This window comes from Marmota monax, unplaced genomic scaffold (assembly GCF_021218885.2).
Source record: "Marmota monax isolate L192 unplaced genomic scaffold, Marmota_monax_Labrador192_F-V1.1 WCK01_AAM20220418_F8-fsc00711, whole genome shotgun sequence".
Lineage (NCBI taxonomy): Eukaryota > Metazoa > Chordata > Mammalia > Rodentia > Sciuridae > Marmota > Marmota monax.
This window is the reverse complement of record NW_026692887.1, coordinates 114,801-142,589: the sequence shown is the minus strand read 5'-3', so window position 1 is coordinate 142,589 and position 27,789 is coordinate 114,801. Positions and strand designations below refer to the sequence as shown.

Below are 27,789 nucleotides of genomic sequence, written 5' to 3'. Positions count from 1 at the left end.
GGAGTGAATTAAAACCATACATGTATGATTTTGTCAAAATGAACCCAACTATTATGTATAATGTAATGCACTAATAAAAGCAAAAAAAAAAAAAAAAGACTAAAAAACAAGGGGGGCGGGGAATGACATAAAAATTAAATGAAAGAATTAAGAGTTAAAGAAGGAGCAAAAAATCAAAGAGGGAGATAATAGGGAAAAAGCAGATTAGAAAATTATATGAAAAATCTAATGCCCAAATTAAAAGGCACTCAAGACAAAGGCAACAGGGAAAAACTAGGGAGAAGTGTTTCAGAGAAAACAATACAAGAACATATTTAATAATACAATCATACAATTTCTTGATTATAAAGGCACACTGAGCACTCACCACAATGAATGCAAATAGTGTACATGACAGTAATTTACCAAAAAATTTTGAGTACATACCTGAATAAGAGACCTTAAAACTTTATATGGAAGAGACTGACCCAAACATATAAAAGATCAAGGAAAACAGCATTAGACATTTCACTTGCAGTTCTGGAAAGCAGATGATAATGAAGCGACAGCATTTAAATTCTTTCAACCTAGAATTCTACACCCAGAAAGTACCCCCACACTACAAAAGGCACAGAGGTATTTTCGTACCTGTCCTAGGGAGAGAAAATCGCTGGATTTTTGTTTTAAGCTTTCTAGCTCTACTTGATTTTTAGTTTTATTTTCAACTGTTTCCTCACTTTGGTCTACAAGCATAATAGGACGCTCTATTCTCTGCAGTCATGCATGAATAGTACACGCCTTGGTTATAATACACTTCACTCAGTAAAATATGAGATAAAATATGTGATATTAAAAAACCCACAAAATAATAAACTTTATTTTCATATTATAATGTATTATAAGAAGGACTTTAGAAACAGTGACAAGACATCCTTGGAGGTAAGACAGATACTACTTTCCTTTGCTTAAAGATGAGAAACAGGCTTAAAAAGATAAGTAAATTTCCAAAGGTATCTTGGCCAATGTAAGGCAGTACCAGGACCAGTTATGCCTAGTCCACATTCAGGATTCTCCTCACACATCTACAGCTAAGAAAGCTGTGCAGTCTATTCATGGCTTTACTTTCCAACTTCTTATTCTGTGTGAGCCCTGGGGAAAGGCAACTGCTTCCTCTGAAGTCACTAAAGCACACTATCATCCCTTACTCCACCCTAAAGACAACCCCGCTATTTATGGTCTCAAGTACCTCAGCACTGCAGCTCCTTCTCCTTCTCCTTCTCCAGGCCTCATCAAACGAACTATGGTCCCAAAATAAACACTGACCTATGTACTTAAAGCTACAGCAAAAGGCAAATCCTAACCTACTCGTTAGAAAGAAGTTCACCAAATGTTTTTTTAACAAAAGGACTAAGACAGTAGGTAGATAATTAAACAAGATTATCTTCACCTTCTTAAATGGTACTTATAGCAGAAAGACACCTAATAGGTTTTAGAAGTTCATAGGAATCCCTCTGGTTCATAATCATAAAAAATGGAACTCTGAGTTATAATCAGTTTTCAGTAGTTATTTATACCACGGAGGGATAAAGATTCAAAAATAATTCCCTCTTCTACTCTTCCCCACCAAATGTATTAATTGAAAGATAAACTTCATTTAGAACGTATCAAGTACACATACACACATTTTCCCTTCCCACCCCCTCTTTCAAAGCAGAAAGAAACAGGAAGACAGACACAGACTCACACCCAAGACACCACACAACCACTCACATGCACACACTGAATGTGATGCTGGATTCATATGCCCTCCAGCTTTCCCTCTTTGGATTATGGCCCTGAGTGAAGAGGTCACAGTCTTCACTGTAAAAAAAAAAACAAACAAAAAAAAAAACAGCTGCACTCTAGTTGATGTGCTATGAGTAAAAAAATGAAATGATATGGTAACAGTCCAGCCACTTACTCCACAGTATCGGTCGCCATTAAATATCTGAGGTGGCAGCGGGTTGCCCTGAGCAGGCTTCTTCTCTGGGGGGATGTTTTTGTACATCCATTGCCTCTGTTCTTCTGACATTGTGATATCCACCTCTTCAAACTCTATCTTGTTGGCTTCCAGAAATCTAACCACATCCTGCTGCTTCTTCTTTATCTAGAGAGAAGACAAACAAAAGAGGAGAAATGCTCATCTGAAACAATAAATATGTTTCCAAACTGAAACATGACAATGAGATTCAATTTCTTATTGTCAGAGGTAACCGATACAAAAAAATAGGTGGTTTTTGAAAGAGATGTCCTGCGCTGTCTGCACACTGGACATCCAGTGCAGGACTACACAAGGTCCTTCCGTAGAGACTTCTCTACCTGGACTTCCCAGAACGCTTCCCAGGCTCCATCAGATTGCCCAGAAGGAACATACATGAGGGGAGAGAGTGACAGCTCTCCACGGACAATGACCTCTTCCCATCTCACCCCCACCCCACAAGTAGTTGACATTTACAGTCACTAAAGCTCTGCTGCCCAAAACTATTTGAAAACTATGGGTACCACATCTGAGAAGCCAACATTTCGTTGATGAGAGCAGCATTTCTATTCCCCTTAGCAGCCTCTTTCAGACATTCCACAGCTATAACCACTGCCATGAGAGAATCCGTTCATCAGTTCACGACAGGAAAATGTTCTCCGCTTCCAAGGTGAGAGGAAACCAGGAGCACCATCTTCCTGTGAACAGTTTCTTAACCCTCTCATTCCTCTTATCCTTCACTTTTCCTTCTTTGGTCACTAGGGGTCAGGTGTGCTCCTGAGGAGCTGTGGACACATCTACAGATATGCCAAATGTTAATCCACCTTCTAAAGAAGCTAAGGGTCTGTATTAACTAATACAGATGGGATGACAATATTCAGTGTCTTAAACAGGCATGTAAAACATAATAAAACAAGATTTCCTTTTCTAAGTGATTATGAAGAATCTGCATAAAGAACAAACTTAGGGATGAAGAAAATTTTACAAAGCCAGGGCAAAGAACCATTTTGAGAGATCAAGCAGTTAGAAAGACCTCTCATCACAGAAAATAAAATGCTCACAAAATAAGCTCTTACACACAGTTATCTCCATCCTACCCAAACACCCCCACAAAAAAATGTGTTATATGCTATGTGCAAAGAGCATTTGTTCACTGGGTTGAAGTTCATGAATGACTAACAAGATGGTTAGTTAGTATGGACACAAATAAAATGCTGGAAAAATAGGTCAACTTCAAGTTCAGTGATATTGTAAGATGAGAGAATTATGTCACAATTATAAACACAAATTTATAAAAGTGATCTGAATTTCTTGAATACAGACTTTTCTCATTTCTGAAAAGCTTACTTTTTCGCCTCACTGATACACAGTTTCAGAAATGTGGTTATATTATTTGAAACTTCAACTGGCCTAAAAGCATCATTTATTCCTACTTAATTTCCCCTAAAAAGCCTACTAGATAGATTTTATTATTCCTGTTATATAGATGAGGAAACTTAAGTCAAAGTGATTACTTATTCTGATCTAGAGCATATTCTTGTGAAAACAATCATGTCATTTTCCTGCTTAAAATATTTCTAAAGGTTCTCCACTACCCCTGGGTATATAAATTCTACGTTAACTCAGTTTTTCATCACTGTGACTAAAACACCCAACAAGAATAACTTGGAAGAGGAAAGACTTATTTTGGCTCATGATTTCATATGTGTCAGTCCACAATTGACTGGCTTCATTGCTTTGGGCCTGAGTGAGGCAGAATGTCATGGCGGAAGGGCATGGTGGAAGAAAGGTACTCAGATCATGGAACCAGGAAGCAGAAAGAAAGAGGAAGGAAACAGACACAAGACAGTGCCAAGGGCATTTCTCCAGTGACGTACTTCCTCCAATCATGCCCCACCTGCCTGTAGTCTTCACCAAATCACCTAGTCTGTTCAGCTACCAAAGGATTAATCCATTGATGAGGTCAGAGCCCTGACCCAAAGCCCCACCCCTGAACACTGCAGCATTGGGGACCAGGCCTTCAACAGAGCTTCCAGGAGACATTCCAGATCCAAACCATAACAATGCCTTCTTAGCATACTATGATATCCGATATCCTTTGTGATCCAGTTTGTTTATAAAGCAAGTTATTTGCATTTGTTCAGGAAATAATAAAACAAATAGTGACCTATAATGCTACTACTAGGCAACCACTGTCAAAATTTAGAGAAATGAACTTAAACTTTCTGCTCTGAGAGCTCCATAACTCCAACACATTTTAAATATTTATGATAGTAATAAAAAAATCAAGATATATAATAAAATCGTGGTTTTCCAAATAAAGTATATGCAGATAACATTGTCTTTACCCCAAACTGTGGCCACTTTAAAACTCATATATTCTCATTACTAGGATACAGAAAAGACAACATGGCTTCCTTACTTCCCTACCCCACCCTATACACACTGATACAAACTTGCATCTGTTGATGCAATCCCTGTGGTACAACTGATCTTTCCTTTCACAGGATCACACTTGGTAAAACAGTCTGTGTCTTGCTCCTTTCATTCAACGACATATCATAAATACTTTCTCTAGACACTGACATTTTTTAAAAGCATTAATTTTAATATCTGCCTGAGAATCCCATCATGTACATATACAGCTAACTACTACTCTATTGTTGGACATTTAGTATACTTGTAACTTATATAGTGGACATCTTATTCTATTTGAGCTGTTATAATGAAATACCAGACCGTGTGGCATATAAACAAATTTATTCCTCACAGTTCTGGAGGCTTAGAGATCCAAGATCAAGATGCTCCAGAATTAGAGTCTGGTGAGGGCCCATTTCCTGGTTCTCAGATGGAAGCTTTCTGCCATGTCCTCATGTGGTGGAAAGGACAAATTACTTTTCTGGAGCCTAATCACCTTCCAACAGCACACCTCCTAATGTCATTGCACTGGAGCTTAGGTTTAAACATATGAATTCTGGGGAGACATAAACATTAGACTATGGCAACACTGTTATAAATTTGACTCTCTCTCTCTCTCAGCACGACTTAATGTCAAAGCTCTATGAATGAAACCCAGGTGTGCAAGAGCAGAGCCATTTTTCAGGTTCCTGATAGATCCATACAGGACTCTGAACAAGGACAAATTCATTTACACCTCCATCAGTGATGTCTGAAAGTGTTTATATCTCAACACCTCTCCCTCCTTGGGGCGGGTATCTTAAAACTCTGTGTGAAAATTAATCATAGAATGTTAAAATTAATATACATCCTTAACACTACCATGTTCAGAAAGCTGCACACTTCCCTACTAACAACAGTGATGACAGAGTGCTATAAAGAGCAAAATATACATAATAATGTCTCTATTTTAAAAGGGGAAGCAGGAGAGGCATACTTGGTTTGTATTTCAGAGGTATCACTTTAATACAATGCTACTTAAAAAGAAAAAGGGAGAAGCTCTGTATGTATTGTTAACATTGTTATCAAAAGATCTGCAAGCTGTATCAGTAGGTAAAAAAGAAAATGGAGAGAACTATCTATAGATTAGGCTCACTTTATAGAAAAAATGGACATATTTATTGCTTATATTTACAGCTTAAGAAAATGTTTGATTGTCATGTGAGAAAGTAACAAAAAGGGTCAGGGAAGTAAAAACTGGCTAGAAGAGGAGACAAAACGGGAGCAAGAGCTTTATTTAAATTTTTTTAACATTATAAATGTACCAATATTGAAACAGTTGGTCTCCTGGTAAAGAAAGTGAGTCACAAACACCTGAGTCTCTCTCACTTTGTCATCAAGCCAGAGTGGCACAGCAGGGCCGCCGCCCGCGACCGGAACAGGCCCAGCGACCCGCCGGCATGGTAGTCATGTCACCCCAATTGGAGTAGGGGCAGAGCAGAGCCGCTGCCTACGCCCGAAACAGGCCCAGCGGCCTGCCGGTGTGGTAGTTACGACACCCCAATTGGAGTAGGGGCAGAGCAGAGCCGCCTCCCGCGCCCGGAACAGACGCAGCGACCCGCCGGCATGGTAGACACGTCACCCCAATTGGAGTAAGGGCAGAGCAGAGCCGCCGCCCACGCCTGCAAGGTAGGCAGACCTGCGACCGACCAGCAGAACAGGCCCAGCGGCCTGTGAGCATGGTAGACAGATCACCCCAATTGGAGGAGGAGCACATCCGCCGCCCGCCCCTGCAAGGGAGACTTTTCAACTATACAAGAGCAATATCAATATATAGGGGGAAAATTTCAATAACACAACAGTTTCACCAAGCAGAAAAAACGTGAGCAGTATGAAAAGAAAAGGAAAGAAAGGACCACAAGCAATGCAGGTCAACGCAACTTTAGAAGAGGTAACAGCTGCAGCAGATGGAATGTCAGATAAAGAATTCAGGATATACATGCTTCAGATGATCTGGAGTCTCAAGGAAGACATTAGACAGCAAAATCAGACAGTGAAAGATCACTTCGACAATGAATTACATAAACAAATCCAAGAAGCGAAAGATCAACTATACAGGGAGATAGAGGTTATAAAAAACAAACAAACAGAAATCCTAGAAATGCAGGAAGCAATAAACCAACTTAAAAACTCAATTGAGAATACTACCAGCAGAGTAGAACACTTAGAAGATAGAACATCAGACAATGAAGACAAAGTATTTCAACTGGAAAAGAACATAGACAGCTCAGTAAGACTGTTAAGAAACCATGAGCAGAACATCCAAGAAATATGGGATAACATAAAGAGACCGAGTCATTGGGATACAGGAAGGTATAGAGGACCAAACCAAAGGAATGAGCAGTCTATTCAATGAAATAATACGAGAAAACTTCCCAGACTTGAAGAATGAGACAGAATCCCAAATCCTAGAAGCCTACAGGACGCCGAATGTGCAAAATCATAAGAGATCCACACCTAGACACATTATAATGAAGATGCCCAACATACAGAATAAGAAGAGAATTTTAAAAGCTACAAGAGAAAGGAAGCAGATTATATTTAGGGGTAAACCAATCAGGATAACAGCTGATCTTTCAACACAGACTCTGAAAGCTAGAAGATCCTGGAATAACATATTTCAAACACTGAAAGAAAATGGGTTCCAACCAAGAATTGTGTATCCAGCAAAATTAAGCTTCATGATGGAAGATGAAATTAAAACCTTCCACGATAAACAAAAGTTAAAAGAATTTGCAGCTAGAAAACCATCTCTTCAAAACATCCTCGCCAAAGCATTACAGGAAGAGGAAATGGAAAATAACAGTGGGAGGTAGGACAGTAAAGGGGGGAAAAATAATCAAAGAGGGAAACAAACCATGTTTAGTAACATAAATAAACACATATGGCTGGAAGAACAACCCATATCTCAATAATAACCCTAAATGTTAATGGCTTAAACTCACCAATTAAGAGACACAGGCTAGTAGAATGGATCACAAAACAAGACCCAACAATATGCTGCCTATAGGAGACGCATTTGATAAGAAAAGACATACATAGACTGAAGGTGAAAGGTTGGGAAAAATCATATCACTCATATGGACTTCGGAAACAAGCAGGAGTGTCCATACTCATATCAAATAAAATAGATTTCAAGCCAAAGTTAATCAAAAGGGATAAAGAGGGACACTACATACTGCTTAAGAGAACCATACACCAACAAGACATAACAATCATAAATATTTATGCCCCAAACAATGGTGCAGCTATGTTCGTCAAACAAACTCTTCTCAAGTTCAAGAGTCTAATAGACCACCATACCATAATCATGGGAGACTTCAACACACCTCTCTCGCCACTGGACAGATCTTCCAAACAAAAGTTGAATAAGGAAACTATAGAACTCAATAACACTATTAATAACCTAGACCTAATTGACATATATAGAGTATACCACCCAACATCAAGCAGTTACACTTTTTTCTCAGCAGCACATGGATCCTTCTCAAAAATAGATCATATATTATGTCACAGGGCAACTCTCAGACAATATAAAGGAGTAGAGATAATACCATGCATCTTATCTGATCATAATGGAATGAAACTGAAAATCAACGAGAAAAGAAGGAAGGAAAAATCATGCCTCACTTGGAGAATGAACAATAGGTTACTGAATGATCAATGGGTTATAGAAGACATCAAGGAGGAAATTGAAAAATTCTTAGAGATAAATGAAAACACAGACACAACATATCGGAATCTATGGGACACACTGAAAGCAGTTCTAAGAGGAAAATTCATTGCTTGGAGTTCATTCCTTAAAAAAAGAAAAAACCAACAAATAAATGATCTCATACTTCATCTCTAAATCCTAGAAAAAGAAGAGCAAAACAACAGCAAAAGAAGTAGAAGGCAAGAAATAATTAAAATCAGAGCTGAAATTAATGAAATCGAAACAAAAGAAACAATTGAAAAAATGGACAAAACTAAAAGTTGGTTCTTTGAAAAAATAAATAAGATCAAAGACCCTTAGCCATGCTAACGAAGAGAAGAAGAGAGAGAACTCAAATTACTAGCATACGGGATGAAAAAGGCAATATCACAAAAGACACTTCAGAAATACAGAAGATAATTAGAAATTATTTTGAATCCTTATACTCCAATAAAATAGAGGATAGTGAAGGCATCGATAAATTTCTTGAGTCATATGATCTCCCAGATTAGGTTGTCTGTATCCTCCTGACTCAAATAGACCAATATCAATTGAGGAAATAGAAGAAGCCATCAAAAGACTACCAACTAAGAAAAGCCCAGGACCGGATGGGTATACAGCAAAGTTTTACAAAACCTTTAAAGAAGAACTAATACCAATACTTTTCAAGCTATTCCAGGAAATAGAGAAAGAGGGAGAACTTCCAAATTCATTCTATGAGGCCAACATCACCCTGATTCCTAAACCAGACAAAGACACTTCAAAGAAAGAAAACTACAGACCAATATCTCTAATGAATCTAGATGCAAAAATCCTCAATAAAATTCTGGCGAATGGGATACAAAAACATATCAAAAAAATTGTGCACCATGATCAAGTAGGATTCATCCCTGGGATGCAAGGCTGGTTCAATATATGGAAATCAATAAATGTTATCCACCACATCAATAGACTTAAAGATAAGAACCATATGATCATATTGATCGATGCAGAAAAAGCATTCGACAAAGTACAGCATCCCTTTAGGTTCAAAACTCTAGAAAAACTAGGGATAACAGGAACATACCTCAATATTGTAAAAGCAATCTATGCTAAGCCTCAGGCTAGCATCATTCTGAATGGAGAAAAATTGAAGGCATTCCCTCTAAAATCTGGAACAAGACTGGGATCTCACCACTTCTGTTCAAAATAGTTCTCGAAACACTGGCCAGAGCAATTAGACAGACGAAAGAAATTAAAGGCATAAAAATAGGAAAAGAAGAACTTAAATTATCACTATTTGCAGGTGACATGATTCTATACCTAGCAGACCCCAAAGGGTCTACAAAGAAACTATTAGAGCTAATAAATGAATTCAGCAAAGTGGCAGGATATAAAATCAACACGCATAAATCAAAGGCATTCCTGTATATCAGCAACAAATTCTCTGAAATGGAAATGAGGACAACCACTCCATTCACAATATCCTCAAAAAAAAAAATAAAATACTTGGGAATCAACCTAACAAAAGAGGTGAAAGACTTATACAATGAAAACTACAGAACCCTAAAGAGAGAAATAGAAGAAGATCTTAGAAGATGGAAAAATATACCCTGTTCATGGATAGGCAGAACTAACATCATCAAAATGGCGATATTACCAAAAGTTCTCTATAGGTTTAATGCAATGCCAATCAAAATCCCAACGGCATTTCTTGTAAAAATAGAGAAAGCAATCATGAAATTCACATGGAAAAATAAAAGACCCAGAATAGCAAAAACAATGCTAAGCAGGAAGTGTGAATCAGGCGGTATAGCGATACCAGACTTCAAACTATACTACAGAGCAATAGTAACAAAAACAGCATGGTACTGGTACCAAAACAGGCGGGTGGACCAATGGTACAGAATAGAGGACACAGAAACCAATCCACAAAACTACAACTATCTTATATTTGATAAAGGGGCTAAAAGCATGCAATGGAGGAAGGATAGCATCTTCAACAAATGGTGCTGGGAAATCTGGAAATCCATATGCAACAAAATGAAACTGAATCCCTTTCTCTTGCCATGCACAAAAGTTAACTCAAAATGGATCAAGGAGCTTGATATCAAATCAGAGACACGCCATCTGATAGAAGAAAAAGTTGGCTACGATCTACATACTGTGGGGTCGGGCTCCAAATTCCTCAATAGGACACCCATAGCACAAGAGTTAATAACTAGAATCAACAAATGGGACTTACTCAAACTAAAAAGATTTTTCTCAGCAAAAGAAACAATAAGAGAGGTAAATAGGGAGCCTACATCCTGGGAACAAATCTTTACTCCTCACACTTCAGATAGAGCCCTAATATCCAGAGTATACAAAAAACTCAAAAAATTAAACAATAAGAAAAACAAATAACCCAATCAACAAATGGGCCAAGGACCTGAACAGACACTTCTCAGAGAAGGACATACAATCAATCAACAAGTACATGAAAAAATGCTCACCATCTCTAGCAGTCAGGGAAATGCAAATCAAAACCACCCTAAGATACCATATCATTCCAGTAAGATTGGCAGCCATTATGAAGTCAAACAACAACAAGTGCTGGCGAGGATGTGGGGAAAAGGGTACACTTGTACATTGCTGGTGGGACTGCAAATTGGTGCAGCCAATTTGGAAAGCAGTATGGAGATTTCTTGGAAAGCTGGGAATGGAACCACCATTTGACCCAGCTATTCCCCTTCTCGGTCTATTCCCTAAAGACCTAAAAAGAGCATGCTACAGGGACACTGCTGCATCGATGTTCATAGCAGCACAATTCACAATAGCTAGACTGTGGAACCAACCTAGATGCCCTTCAATAGACGAATGGATAAAAAAAATGTGGCATTTATACACAATGGAGTATTACTCTGCATTAAAAAATGACAAAATCATAGAATTTGCAGGGAAATGGATGGCATTAGAGCAGATTATGCTAAGTGAAGCTAGCCAATCCCTAAAAAACAAATGCCAAATGTCTTCTTTGATATAAGGAGAGTGACTAAGAACAGAGTAGGGACGAAGAGCATGAGAAGAAGATTAACATTAAACAGGGATGAGAGGTGGGAGGGAAAGGGAGAGAAAAGGGAAATTGCATGGAAATGGAAGGAGACCCTCAGGGTTATACAAAATTACATACAAGAGGAAGTGAGGGGAAAGGGAAAAAAATACAAGGGGGAGAAATGAATTACAGTAGAGGGGGTAGAGAGAGAAGAGGGGAGGGGAGGGGAGGGGAGGGGGATAGTAGAGGATAGGAAAGGCAGCAGAATACAACAGACACTAGTATGGCAATATGTAAATCAATGGATGTGTAACTGATGTGATTCTGCAATCTGTATACGGGGTAAAAATGGGAGTTCATAACCCACTTGAATCAAAGTGTGAAATATGATATATCAAGAACTATGTAATGTTTTGAACAACCAACAATAAAAATTAAATAAATAAATAAATGTACCAATATTCAAAATATTTAATAGAAAGAATGTATTTGGAGAGAAAGAGGTAGACATACAGACCAGCAGTATTCTAGCTTCATATGGAGAACAGCCAGGAGGGGAGTGGTCCATGGCACAGAGATGCTGTTTTTCCTATAAACCAAGTGCTCAGGTTGTGACAAGAGGCACAATCTGAAGCCTTTTGCTAGCCACTGATCCCCATGATTCCTGACTCTTTCATGAAAAGCTAAATGAGTAAAAAGAAGAAATGAAGACTTGGGCTATAGCTCAGTAGCAAGCACTTCCCTATCATGTATGAAGCACTGAGTTTAATCCTTAGCACCGCATAAAAATAAATAAAATAAAGGCACACTGTCCATCTACAACTACCAAAAAAAAATTTTAAAAAAATAAGAAGAAATGGAAGAAAAAAGAAAAAAAACTAAGACCCATATAAGTAGTTAATACTATAGCAAATCACCCACTATACAAACTGGAAAAAAATTAACCCAGAGAAGGAAGTTTCCCAATGGATGTTTGTGGTCTTAGCATCAGGAAAGAATATGAGTCACACCATTACCGATTGTTTTTAAGATCTGCAGAGGTGACTGTGGCCTAAAACACTGGGGTCCAAGCTTTCCAGGCAGAGATGGTTTAGAGCTCATGGCCTTCAGGGTGGATCCCAGATGACAAAAAAGCTTCCCATGTAGCAATAGGAAGCCACCAAGGGTACCTCATGTGCTGGGTATGATCCCAGAGTCCAAATAACAATACCATGCACAATCACTTCCTTCACACAATGAGTTTTATTATCTCCATGTTTCAGCTTTTCTGAAATGTAATGCAACTTACAATTTATATTTTAAAAACCTACTGAGCAAATGAAGGAGTAGTAAATTGTGGGACAACAATCTCTGACTCATCTGTGTCAACTTATTCATGGGTGGAAGGTACCTATAACTCCCATGTTTGTTTTTATTTAAATACACTTATTAGCCAAGGCAGAGAGTTTCTATTTACCCAGTAACCAATTTCCCTTTCTTAATAAAAGAAGTTTGCTTTGTTAGGAGAGCAATGTGTTCAATTACAAAAACCTGTTTACACAAATGCTTCTGTAGGTAGAAGTGATTTCATGATTTAGTTTTGGCCAAGGAGATGTAAGGCAAACTGTCCTTGAAAAGACTCCACTTTAAGACAAAGTCTCCTTTTGCCCTCAGCCTTCTCTTTCCTTGTTTGTGGAAAAAAAATGGAGAAAATTTGGAGTACATTTACAATGATTTATGTTTATGTTTTTTAAAGGTTCTTGAAGGTCATGAAGAAAATTAACAAAAATGGGTCAGAGAAGTAGGAAGACACAGTACCTGGAGGTATAGAAACTATTTCACAAGGTGAAAACAAATGCCAAGATTAAGCAAGCAGGAATCCAGGTCCTTGATAACATGTCACAGCTGCCACCCCAGTCTTCGCTTGCACAGCCTACTCTAAACTTTTCTATATCAGACAAACAAACCCCTAACAAGGTAAGCCACTCTTTATCCAGTTTCCTATAGTTTGCACCCAAGTGTAATACCACCTGATAAAATTCTCAACTGCTGCTTCAAATATCTTTAGAAATACTGTGTTATCAGGAAGATTTCTAAATAAAAGCTATTACCACACAGTAGAGCCTGGAAACAAAAACTGCAAGACATAAATTAAAAATAAGTGAGTGACAGCAAAAGAAACAATCAGTGGGGTGAATAGAGAGCCTACAGAATGGGAGCAAATCTTTACCTCAAGCACATCAGAGAACTAATCTCTAGGATATATAAAGCACTCAAAAAACTTTTTTTTTTTTTTTTTTAAACACGTTTCTGCCATGCGACCAGTGCTGGCTTCATAAAAGAAGGTTCCATGCATAAAAAATTGCTAGTGAGTTTTAAAATTAAAGAGACAGACTCTCATTTACCTTTATTTCCCAGCTCCCAGCCGGCTTCTCCTAGCTCCCGCCTCCAGCCACCTAATGCGGTGGCGAAGTTTACAGAACAGGCTAGCAAGAGAGGGAGAACAAGCCAGGGAGTGAGCTTTTATTGGGGAACAAAAAATTCAAGGAAACATCCCATCCAATGAAGGTTAAGGGGGGCAGCATCCCAAGGTCAGGGCCAGCGACTGGGTCTTTGGGTCAGTGGCCAGGCACGCCCTTGTACCTGGGACAGGGTGGGGAAGGCTCTGACATGGCTGAGTCTATGCGCCTCTCACCCAGCCAGGGAGATAACTCAAATCACGTGCAAGGATGGCCTCCCACACATGTTTGTTCAAGATTTTATTTGAAAGCTTAATGAGGAAATACATGATATGCAAAAACTAGTTCAAATGTGTTGATGTTAACTAAAGAAGAATGAAAAATAATGTAATAATCAAGGTAATAATAATAATGATAACAATAATCAAGGGTAAGAATACAGGTACTAAGTGGTACAAGACCAGGAGAAGCACTCAAAAAACTTAACACAGAAAAAACAAATAACCCAATCAATAAATGAGCCAAGGAACTGATCAGACACTTCTCAGAAGAGGATATATAATCAGTCAACAAACATGAAAAAATGTTCAACATCTCTAGCAATTAGAGAAATGCTAGAGTAAGAACGGCAGCTATCAAGAATACAAAGAATAAGTGTTGGTGAAGATGTGGGGGAAAAGGCACACTCATACATTCCTGGTGGGACTGCAAATTGGTGCAGCCAATGTGGAAAGCAGTATGGAGATTCCCTGGAAAGCTGAGAATGGAACCACCATTTGACCCTCCTAGGTTTATACCACTCCTAGGTTTATCCCAAAAGACTTAAAAGCAGCATACTACAGGGGCACAGCCATATCAATGTTTATAGCAGCACAATTTACAATAGCTAAATTGTGGAACCAACCCAGATGCCCTTCAGTAGACAAATGGATAGGGAAACTTTGGCATATATACACAAAGGAATATTACTCAGCATTAAAAGAGAGTAAAATCATGACATTTGCAGGTAAATGATTGGAGTTGGAGAATATAATACTAAATGAAGTAATTCAATCCCAAAAAACCAAAGGCCGAATGTTTTCTTTGATATGAGAATACTGACTCATAATGGTGATGGTGGGGGAGCATGGGAGGAATGGAGGAACTTTCAGATAGGGGAAAGGGGTGGGAGGGGAAGTTAGGGGGAAAGGCGATAGGAATGAAGATGGAATGAGTTAGACACTATTACCCTAAGTACATGTATGAAGACACGAATAGTGTGAAAATACTTTGTGTACAATCAGTGACTTGAAAAATTGTGTTCTATATGTGTAATATGAAATGAATTACATTCTGCCATCATGTATAATTTTTAAAGAAAAAAATAAGTGAGTAAATATTTGTAACTGGATCAATGGATGAATTTTCACTACTTTCTTCATAAAGCAGCAACCAGGGTATTGGACCTAAAACAGGAAGATATCTACAAAAGGATGAAAGTTGCATTCACTTTATCACTATACATCATTACATACCATACACAGCAACTGAAGGGAAGAAACACTGCCAAATCTCTTGGGTTAAACTGGGAACAGGCAAAATATCACTATTTTTATATGGCCTGCAGCTGAAAATTACCTGTACATATTTAGATGATTGGAAAACAATCAAAATAATATTTCATGACATATAAAATTATATGAATACAAATTTCAGTACCACGAATAAAGCTATGTGGAAACAAATCAACACTCATTCATTTTACATGTTGTCTATGGCTTAATTTGCCCTACAATGGCAGCGTTGGGTAGTTGCAATAGAGAAAGTGTGGTCCCCAAAGTCTAAACTAATTACTAAATACCCTGTGCAGGAAAAGCTTGTCCACCTGTTGGGTTGGATTTCAGATCTTCGTTCTTAATTTACGGTTCAAAGTTCACTTTCTCAGTGAGCCTTCCCCTGCCCACCAGATTTTACATTTTAACCAGCCACTGCAGAACTTCACCCTTTCAATGTTTTTTCACCATAGCATTTAGCATGTAACATGCACATGTTTGTCTATCCACCTCCCCCTACTAGAATATAAACTACCCGAGGGCAGGGGTTTTCTCTGATTTGCCTACTGCTGTATCACCAGTGGTGGCTGGCACACAACAGACACTCAATACACACTTGTTAATAAATACACAAAATGTTTGCAAGTACTTGAAGGGCAGCAAGACACTCGAGTCAGTACTTTTTCCTTGGGTCTCAGACAGCCCTCACTCTAATCACTTTGCTGATGCTTTATTGTCTCCATTTATTAAAATTTTATCTACTCATCTATCTCCCCTTTTTTCTTTCCCTCACCACTTCCTCCACAATGCCAGTTTTGTAAACACAGGGACTGGCGCACTCAGGTGGTCTTCAATAAACATTAACTGAATGGATGATTAAAGAATTATCACTTCAGCAAGGAACATCAGAGATTTCTAGGTGAAATTAAAGAAAAGCTATTCAAACTCACTTGCTAATTTAATTCAGGAATAAATGTAACAGGTTTAGTCTAACAGAAAAGTGGATCAAACACCAGTGTTTCTCAATCCTTAATTTAAAAAGTATGTTCTAGGATTCTATCTCTAACTGGAAATAACCAAAATAATTCAGAAGAATCTCTAGATCCTGAATGTTTTTAAACACTTTGCTTCTAGCTTTGACAAGGTATGAAGAAAGTTTTAAGATTGTATGTTTAAATTCTATTAGTTAATTTTTAAAATTGCAAGAACATAATGTGCTGCTTTACTCAAATGATTTTAAATTGTTAATACATTACAAATTGATGGCAACTGAGAATTAAGCAAAAATGTTGGTATTTCCCTGATTCTGCCTCCAATTGCTATCACAGGGTTCTAACGTCCTGAACCATTTCCCCCAAATACTTCCAGGAGCTCTGAAACAAGCTCCTTAGATGTGCATCAAGCTGTCTTCCCAGCCATAACACAGATAAACCTTTACCTTTTCTACTCTAGGATCTACAGATGGCCCTAATACCTGCACCCAAGCCTTCATGAACCACAGCCATAGGCCCCCTGGCAGCTGTCCAGGCTGTGCTGCAGCATTTGCTGACAAAGCATGGACACTTAGCAACCCATGGAAATCTTAGTAAAGACGCTGTAGCTTTCACTGGCAACCTTCTGGCCCCAAGAGTCCCAAGGGAGTCGATCAGAAGACAAGCTAAATAAATTACATCGCAATTGACTCAGATTTATCCCCTACTCTGTGACAATGACCTCTAAGTAAACTTGCATGCCTTTACTCCCTCTTGTAGGATTAGAGCTTTGCCAGGAGGTTGCCAGTTAATTTATATAATTAGGAAGACCCTGGAAATTTCTTCCAGAGGCTTCAAGACATGTCTCATCATGTTTAAATTCTGAGTGTGCACAGCTGATTCAGCAGCACCCTGGGACCTTTGGAAGCACTAGTAGATGAGGAGGCATAAACAATTTGAGTAAGATGGTTTTATTTTTCAAAAAATTGAGATTGAATATGAACAACTGTGGGAAACTAAGTTTAATTATAGACAAATGAGGCACAAAGGACAAAGAGGAGAACTGAAAGAAAGAAAAAGAACCCATGTACTTTAGAGATAAGACTAATTAGGTTTTAATCTGGGTCCTGTCATTTGGGTTGTCTTAGAGAAATTACTTAGCTTCTTTATCAGCCTCAGTTTCCAAATCCATGAAATGAAACCAGTAGCCTTCTTTTTTCAATAGGTCTAGTGGAGAATTAAATAAGAGCTAAGAAGTAAAAGACACTTGCTCAACTGTTCATTCAAACATATCAGCTTTTCCCTCTTTGCCCTAGATGTAGCTTTCTGCCAAAAGTATAAAATGGTATCTAAGTATTTTCAAAGGCAATAGGTTTTATTTCACCTACTTTCATACTTCAAACCCACAGCTTCCTTTTTTTTTTTTTTTTTTTTAATGACATGAGGTAGACGTAAGCTGGTCAGGGCTTTTTATGTATCTCAAATGGAAAAAAGTCAAAAGGCAGGAAGAGGAAAGAGAAGAGTGAAAGAGAGATGTTCTTAAAACTTGACAAAATTAGCAAAGAAGAGGATAAACTGGACTAGAGGAGGCAGAGGGCCCCAAGACAACTCCTCCTTTCAACTAAAAAGGGAGGATGGGACAAGGCTCTTTTCCCTGTCAAAAACCCCAGGAACTTTTCAGCAATTGAACAGGTAACTCAGAGATATGTGATTTCATGGAAAATTCTTTAAATAACACTTGACTCTTAGACGCACTAGGCATTACCTTGTCATAAAAGGATACTGTATGAACCAGCTACACCACTCCTTATTATCTACCCTGAAGAACTGAACTCATCATATTACAGTGATACATGCATCCCATGTTTATATTAGCACAATTCACAATAGCATAGCCAAACTATGGAACCAGCCTGAGTGTCCATCAATGGATAAATGAATGAAGAAAATGTACAACATACACAGTGAAGGTTTATTCAGCCATAAATAAAAATGAAATTATGGCATTTGAAGGAAAACAGATGGAACTAGAGAGACCATCATGATAAGAAAAATAAGTCAAATGCAGAGGCTAAAGGTGGTATATTTTCTCTCATATGTGAAAGCTAGAGAGGAAAAATGGACAGCAAGTGGGGGTGGATCGCATGAAAATCAAAGGGAGATCAATAGAGGAAAGAGACCAAGGGGTAAAGCATGGGAAAGGAGGGAGGAGTGATGGGGGGTGATATTGGCCAAACTATATTTTAAATTGTGTGCATGTACAAATATGTAACAACAAATCCCACCAATATGTACAACTATACCGTACCAATAAAATAAAATGTGGGAAAAAATAAAGAGGATACAAATGGCATGAAGTACTATGGCAGACACTGTAAAGTTACTCCAAAGCCACTCCCTCCCTGTGGGGGCTGAAAAAACTAAAGTTCTAATTTCCCTACCACCCATGTAGCTGACACAGCCACATGACACAGATTGGGGCCAGAGAGGTGTGCCTAAAACAGCTTTGCCCTCCTGGTGCAGCAGACAGATTAAGATGCATAGGCCTTTGGCCCTGTCCCTCCTGGTCTCCTTGCTTGGAATCCAGGTGTGAGAGCTAGAGATGGGGGTGGCAGGGGATCCTTTTACCCTTGAGGGAACAGGAATCAGGTAAAGGACAAAAGAATCCCAGTAATGCAAGCCCCAATGAAGTTCAGCCTCCAGATTTCCCAGGAGACACCATGACACCACTGTTTAAGCTGGAGTTGGTCAGATTCTCTGTTCCCTGCACACATTCCTAATTGAGCCACTCACCAATGTTTCATTGTTGGGGAAGACAGCAGAGGCATAGAATAAGCCCTAACAAGCATCAGCTGTCAACATTCCAACAATGCTTAAAAATGAGATTACACGTGCCTCTGGTTTCTATTTCAGTTTATCTTACTAGAAAGAAAATACCAGGTTACTAAGTCAAAGATGACAAAGAGGCTGTCTTGCAAGAAATTGAAGCTTGGATTTTAGAGAATCAGAATGTAAGAAAGACGGATTGTAAAATACAGTGCAATTTTTGAAAGAATCATTATTGTATGTTTCAAATTAAAACAATACAATTTTAATGATGCACAGACTGTGTTTTTTCCATCTGTGTATCATTAGCACAGTTCTTAATACTTGGTAGACACTTGCATTTCTATTAAACAAATAATTAATGAGCTTGAAAAATAATCTTAACATGTTTTTCTTTTTAACCAGTCAACTTTTTTGGTCCTGCTTTCTTGAACAACTTGCACTGATTTCTTTTCTTCATGTTTATAATGCTAAATCATCATTCTAATTTGAGAAGTTTTAATTTAAAAACATCTCATCATCCTAAAGTATTTATTTTTCATACTACCTCCCAAGTACTTGGCATTTAGAAATATACCTTACAGAGTTTCCATAATAACAGGTGTATCTGAGGTAAAGATGTTTCAGTTGAATTACAAATATTTTCTGTTTCTATAATCTTCATATTTATCATAGTCCATGCAAATAAATTCTATTAAGTACTTAACATTACTATATTAAAACATAATATTGACATTGGAAATTCAAGTAGGTTTTAAAGATTTTTTTCTTTCATATAAAAAACAAGTGTTCCAAATTTGCTGATTTTTTTCATGAAATAATGAATGGTTATCAGGATAAGCTAACTAGCAGTTATTAAAACCACACAGAAACCAGGTGTGATGGCACACATCTGTAATCCCAGCAACTCAGGAGGCTAAGGCAAGAGGATCACAAGTTCAAGAATAGCATAGGCAACTCTGCAAGACTCTGTCTCAAAAAATAAAAAGGGCTGTGGATGTAGCTCAGTGGCAGAGCTAAAGTTAAAGGTGCTGAGTTCAATCTTCAGCACCTTTAAGAAATTCTGATACTGTTATTTTGTTACTGAAAACAACGCTATCAACTATAAAAACTATCACTAAAAAAACCTAGACAGATTTTTTCTAGTTTCCTAAAAGTCTTTGAATGAAAGCATCAATGAGTTTTTTAAATATAAAAATGTACCATCTTTCACTTGATTTTCTGGAATAACAGATGGATATTTGATAATACAGTGTGATTTTAAGTATCAAAATTTTAACAACTTTTGCATGACTAGAATGGAATCAGAAAATGATTGCTATTGTTCTTTAATTCTAATGATATTCATCCGTCATTTGCATCTACGTGTTTTGTGAATTATCTTTTTCAGCAATGACAACTGTTAAAAGCAAATTTTCAAATTATAATATTCATCATTAGCTCACATTGTTCTCACTAAAAAAAAGTGGTGAGGAAAAAAGAAACACTTTGTCATTAAAAAATAAAATTAAAGATAATGTTATCTGTATCTCATCATTTAATTGCTATTTTGTGCACATTTTATAATGTACATCGTTCATTAGTATAGTAATATGCACTGAATTTTTTTAAAAATACAGTTTATAAATTACTGTTTTGTAAAACCAGCAAAAACAGAAGAAAAAAACTCATATATTTTCTGAAAGTGTGGCTTGTGCCCCCATATTCTTTGCTTAGAAACATTCTAGCACATCTATGATAAGAAAAGAAAATGTCAAACTAAAACAAAGTATGAGAAAATTAACTAAAATGTCAGGGTAAATAGAAGTATGTTATGTAGATGTATACTAAGTATAATATTTAGAGAAGTATACTTTAAATTCCCAGTACCACTAGGATGGATGGATGGATGGATGGATGGATGGATGGATGGATAGATAGATAGAAGTAAAATATGACTGCTAATACATATAGATAGATAGATAGAAGTAAAATATGACTGCTAATACATGAGACAGGCAAAAAGGACAGGAATGTAGTGCATACTGACACACCCAAATCAGGCAAAATGAAGACATAAACCCTCAAAAAATCCTTCAGAATCTGTTTTCTCTTCATACTAATAATTTTACCCTTGGTGATATCACATACTCCCACAACTTCAGCTGTCACTTCTATGAGGACCTATCTAAAATCTGCATCTTGAAACTGGCCTCTTTCATAAAGGCTAACACCACAGCTCTAATGCCTTTCTGAAAATTTATGTTTAAATGTCCATCACCACATCAATTTCACTGGTAAAAGAGAACACCAAAAAACCCTTGTTGTCACACATCAACTCATCCATCTGCCTCTTTCTCCTCACCCTTCTGTTTCTATTATCAATAACACCACCACTTTGTTGGCCACTCAGCATGACAACAGAACTGCCTACAAGTGCAAAACTTAACACAGCTATAAAAATAAACCTCGCTGATGAAACACCATACACTCACCATGTCAGTTTGGCAGCAGTAACACAGGGATGGTGTAGAAAAGGTAGGGAGGTTAGTCTAAACAGGGAAAGCATGATGCTGAGGTCTATGAGGCACACGGTTGGTCTATGAACAGGTGGTCCTGTGGTCTAACACAGTGTGGCCTGATCCTCATCCATTAGCTTTCAGTTACATTTTAGTCATGAGATTAACTAGTCCTGAACAGTCAGAAAATGATGCATGTTTGTCTCACTGGGCAAGTTACTTATTCTTCCAAAGCCTTAACCTACTCATCTATGAAATATAGGTAGGAATTCAGCTTAAAGAAATGGCAATGAGAACTAAATAGCTTGTACAGTTCTCAGTGGAGTACCCAGCATGTCAAAAGAATTCACCAGACATTCCTTATTATTTTTATAGTTTTTATTCTAAGGCCACAAACCTCCTGAGCTATTCTGTTCTTCAGCAAATGGAATCCTTTGCTAGTCACTGGTGACATCAGTACAACTCTTCCCCTTCGTTGGATGGATGGATGGATGGATGGATGGATGGATGGATAAATAGATATCGCCTCCATTCATCTACTGACTCATTCATTTCCTCATTCCACAAAAGTATTCTAGAAAGTTCCCAGTACTGGTCAAGGCATGGGTCAGGTATATAACTGCCTCTAAATTGTTTCAGCACACCCTCAAGAGAGCTATGAGTTACAACTGGGAGTCAGCTTTCAAGTAACGATAGTGCCTACTCTATAAAACTATATTTAAACAGGGGATCCACCCTCTGGGAACATATGTTTTGGTAAGAACCAGTTTCCTTTTAAATATGAGCACAGTGCTATCTAGTAGAACATGTTCTTTGAGATTTTTACCTTCCACCCAGGCTTATGCTAACCAGTCGTACTCCCATCCCAACCCAGGCAGCAGGTTAAACAAACTGGAAGTGATGAAGACAGAAAAAAGGGGCTCCTTGTGTATATATCTAACCACCTTGCAGAAGACTTGTCATTAGCAGAATAGAATTCAACTAGCCTGTCCACACTAGCAAAACCTAAGAACAAAAAGGCACTATGCATTCATATGTGTTCACAAGACTACACCTTTTAATTCTCTCATCTCTGCTGCACAAAGGAAAAGAGAAATGAGACGGTGGAAGAGGGAGAATAAGAGACTTCATCCACATTAGAGCAGATTATGCTAAGTGAAGCTAGCCAATCCCTAAAACACAAATGCGAAATATCTTCTTTGATATAAGGAGAGCAACTAAGAATAGAGCAGAGAGGAAGAGCATGAGAAAAAGATTAACATTAAACAGGGACGAGAGGTGGGAGGGAAAGGGAGAGAGAAGGGAAATTGCATGGAAATGGAAGGAGACCCTCATTGTTATACAAAATTACATATAAGAGGGTGTGAGGGGAAAGGGAAAAAACAAAACAAAACAAGGGAGAGAAATGAATTACAGTAGATGGGGTAGAGAGAGAAGATAGGAGGGGAGGGGAGGGGGGATAGTAGAGGATAGGAAAGGTAGCAGAATACAACAGTCACTAGTATGGCAATATGTAAAAACGAGGATGTGTAACCGATGTGATTCTGCAATCTGTATACGGGGTAAAAATGGGAGTTCATAAACCACTTGAATCAAATGTATGAAATATGATATGTCAAGAGCTTTGTAATGTTTTGAACAACCGAAAATAAAAAAAAAAAAAAAGAGAGAGAGACTTCATCCATGTAAAGGGGAATTAACAAATGTCTCCACTAGGGTCCCCTGGGGACTTGAAACATCTTTCCTGGTCTGTTTAAAACTGACACTTGAATGAATTTAAACACCTTTGATTTCTAGTCAATACCCCATTTTGGTTTTCTTTCAGAATTATAGATTACACTCAAGAAGTTAATATGTAATTAAATCCAATCACTTCATTAATTTCCTAACTGAAACGTGTAGGCACCACTTTACGTTCTGCTGTTTTTGAGTTTAAGGAATATTTTTTAATAGATCAAGAAGTTACCATTGTCCTGCTAGTCGCTGAATGCTTCTTCTTATGATTTGACTCTGGAATGTCCCAAAAGACTCATTTATGAAGGCTTGGTCCCCAGCTGGTAGCGCTATTGAGAAGTGGTGAAAACTTCAGGAGGTGGGGCCTAGGTGGAGGAAGTAGGTCACTGGGAGTTTGCCTTAAAGGGTAAATCTTGTCGGCCCCTCCTACCCATCTCTGCTTTTGAGCTGATGCAATGTGGAGCAGCTGTGTCCTGCTACATGCTCCTTGCTGTGATTTTCTGCCTCACCATAGGCCCAGAGAAAAGAATAAGAGACCAGGGACTGAAACTTCTGAAACCATGAGCCCAAATAAATCTTTTCTCCTTTAAGTTGATTTCCTTAGGTATTTTGTCATAGCAACCAAAACTGGCACATCTGTCATCAACAAAAATATCACTTGTATTTTTAAAATATTTTTTTAGTTGTCAATGTACCTTTGTTTCATTTGTATGTGGTGCTGAGAATCGAACCGGTGCCTCACACATGCTAGGCAAGCACTCTACCACTGAGCTATAACCCCAGCCCTCACCTGTATTTTCTGATTGAAACTAGTATTGTCCAAATACCTTAGTCAATTCCTTTCACAATCCAGATTACAAGTTACTGAAGCAATAATTGCTCCTCATTCTTTGTGTAATTTAAAAATAGGTAGAAAAATACTAAGTTAAAAATTTAAAAGATCAACAAATCTGTAATCTGTTACCTCAAATTTAATAACTTTTTTGAAATTATACTAAAATGTTTAATTCCATGTACTGAATCATGAAGACTAAAACCAGCATCTTCTACAGCCCTCTCCCTAATTCCTCTACCACCAGCTAAAACAGCCACATTCTCTTCCAGTTTCCTAGTGACCCCAAGCTATCTTTTCTCCTTGGCTCTTTCCTTTAGTGGCCAAATCCTGGAAATTCTACTACCCCTCATAGCTTGCCTACTATTTCCTAGTTCATAGTCCCCATCTGGCTGCTATCTTCACCTCCAGAAATTTACTGTCCTACCACTTTCATCTAAAAGTAGACAAGAGCGCTCTTCTTGAGCACAGGTCACACTGCCTTTCAGAGTTCTACAGTTTCTTATTGGTTCTTGCTTTAAAAAGAAAAAGTTCCACAGTCTCCTGGTCCTATATTTCCAAGCCTCTCACCATCCACCCCAGACTCTATCTCATCTTCAGAATCCTGGAATCTTTTTTTTTTTAATTTGTTTTAATTAGTTACACATGACAGTACAATGATCTTGACATATCATACATTTGAATCAGCAGAATCCTGGAATCTTAACAGGCGCTCTTTTTAGAAATGGCTGCAACCTTCAATCTCTTGTCCTCTCCCCTCAAAACACTCCATCTTTTCTCTCTGAATCGTGCAAATGCACTTTGCTTGGAAAGACTTCTGCACACAACCTATGTCTAAACACTTTGATGACACCTTTATTTTCTACTTTGTCAGATATTTATATTCTTCATTTTGTACAGTTACTACAGGCTGAGTATGTGCACACACATTGCTATTTACACTACTTATGATTCCAGATGTAGTGTGTCTTCTCAAGAGTATCCATGTTCAAAGGTCATCCAATATATTTTCTCTGGAACAGATTTTAGAGGAAAGGAATGAGTAACCAAGATTTAAGCACAGAACAGAAAAATCAGAAGACCTTAGTGGTGACACCACCACCCATTCACCTGCCCAACCTAGAGACCTGGATCTCACCTTGGTTCTCCCTAATCTCTCTCTCTCTCTCTCTCTCTCTCTCTCTCTCTCTCTCTCTCACACACACACACACACACACACACACACACACACACACTAGTATGGCTTGTCTACATTCAAAGCTTTCCCATCCACATTTCTCCATCTTTACTGCTACTGGTTAATGCCATACCAACATCTTCCATCAAGAGCTTCCTCTAGCTTCCTTTAGTTAGATTCCCCCAAACTATTTTTTATTGAAAAGTTAAATGAATTGTTTTTAAAACATCAACTGGATGATTTCACAGCTCTGTTTAAAAACATTTCAATAACTTCCCAGCATCCTTAAGATGAGGGTAAAGACAAAGGACCAGCAATGATAAGAACAACCCACCTCTCCAGCTTCACATCCCCCTCCTTCCAGCCACTCGGAAGCAGTATCTCTTGACCCTGTAAGTAAGTCTGGGTTTTACCTGGAGGCCTTATTCAAATACAGATGACAGAAGAGTATCCCCTAGAATTTCTGATGCAGTAAGATTAAGGTAGAACTCAAGAAGTTGTATTTTACACACACACACACACACACACACGTTTATTTTTTTATTTGTAGTTGGACACAATACCTTTATTTCACTTATTTATTTTTATGTAGTACTGAGGATCAAACCCAGGGTCTCGCACATGTGAGGCAAGTGCTCTACTGCTGAGCCACAACCCCAGCCCTGCATTTTATATTTTTAAACAATGGAACATTATTTGGCCATAAAAATGAATGAAATACTGAGACATGCTGCAACATGGATGAACTCTGAAAACATAATACTAAGTGAAAGAGGCCAGCCACAAAAGACCACATATTGTAAGATTCCATTGATATGAGATGTCCAGAATAAGATATCTAGACTAGTGCCCACTAGGGCTGAAGAGAGGAGGTGGGAGGACTAGGGGCAGCTGGCTAAGGGTAGTTTTTGAGATTTCTTTGTAGGGTAACAAAAAAGTTCTCAAAAAATGGTTGAAAAACAGGGTAATGTTCTAAACTCTAAATGTATTGAAAGTCAGTGAATTAAATAATTTAAAAGGGTGAAGTGTGGTATGTTAATTGTATCTCAATAAAGCTGAGGGTTTTTTCAATATTTTTGTAGTTTTTTTTTTTTTCAGTAGTAATCCTCTCCTTCCTATTATTTTTTTTAAATTTTTTTATTGTTGGTTGTTCAAAACATTACAAATTTCTTGATATATCATATTTCATACTTTGATTCAAGTGGGTTATGAACTCCCATTTTTACCCCATATACAGATTGCAGAATCACATCAGTTACACATCCATTGTTTTGTAGTTATTGATAGACCTTTATTTTATTTATTTATATGCAATGCTAAGAATCAAACCCAATGTCTCACAAATGCCAGGCAAGTGCACTACCGCTCAGCCCCAGCCCCAGCCCTCAATAAAGCTGTTTTTAAAAGTCCATATTTGCATTTCTTATAAGTTCCGGGGTAATTCACAGATTTAAGAGCTACTACTCTAAGATTAACATTACCCACGTCTCCCCTCATTTGCTCAATTGTTCTGTTCTTCCTGCATCAGATGTAAAGCAGTCAAGAGTCCACGAAATCCATTCCCAGTGCATCCGCCCTCGCCTAGGTAACTCAATCTGTTTTCTCATGGCCTCAGTCTTACCAGCCCCTCTCAAGTAAATCTTCCCTGACAAAAGCACCCAGGTTAGGTAAGGTCTTTCCTTTGTATACATTTTCACTGTGTTCTTAATTATTTCTTGTAACACTAATTACACTTTTAATGAATCGTAGGTCTAATTGTAGGTCTAATTCATTTCATCTCTGGCTTAGTGGACCTAATCGACTAATGAACAAGTTGCAGAAATGACAGCAGGCCACATTAGGGGTTCCTCATCAGTGTTTGTCCATAAGGGAGTCCAGAAAAGGAAACACAGAACAGAAACGAGAATAGAATTTTTAAAACAACAACAAAGATTCTCAATCCTGTGCCACAATATACATACTGTCAAACAAAACTGCACACAAATTCCATCCACTCATTCACTGGAAAGAACTGGGAAATTTACTTAATTTTTAGTAAAACTGTATCACTGTGTGATCATATTACACCAAGTATTCTTATCTTTCCATTTCAAAGGTAAATATTTTCCCCACTGAGTACCCTAACTGAGTACCCTTGAATCTGGATTGGTCCTGTGACTTTCTTTGGTCTGTGGTGTATTCACCAGTCTCCCGTAAGCAGAGTCCTGAAAATCACTTAGGGCTTCTTGCACTCTTTCTGTTGTAAGGATTGGGAGAATACCACCAAGTAAAGAAGCCTGAATGAGCCAGCTGGATGATAAAGCATACATGGCTCAGTCACCCCTGTTCAATAGTCACACCTCCCTCCCCAACTTGCAGCTGCTACCCCTGGAACGCTTTCCAAATCTTTTCTTGACTTCATGTCTATTCTTTCTTAAGTTTCTCTCAATTGTTCTTTTGCATATGCCATCTCTATGCCATCTCTTTCCCAACAGGACCCAAATAATATACCATTCCTGATTATTCTATATATCGATGAATATCTTGAAATTTCATTTATATATAATTTGATTGGCCCTCTAAATACAGAATGAAGTTCTCACTCTAAGCCTGGCATTTGAGGCTTATCACAACTCAGTTCC

General features: G+C 38.0%; 1 protein-coding gene across 1 annotated transcript in view; it reads right to left on the bottom strand.

Annotated features, from left to right (window-relative positions):
* The window catches only part of Sh3bgrl2 (SH3 domain binding glutamate rich protein like 2), an 81,667-nt gene that overhangs the window by 29,154 nt on the left and 24,724 nt on the right, over nucleotides 1-27,789 (bottom strand). The window contains exon 2 of the mRNA XM_046450573.2: nucleotides 1,940-2,125. Within this exon, the coding sequence (XP_046306529.1) occupies nucleotides 1,940-2,125 (186 nt within the window). The remainder of the gene's footprint in view (nucleotides 1-1,939; nucleotides 2,126-27,789) is intronic.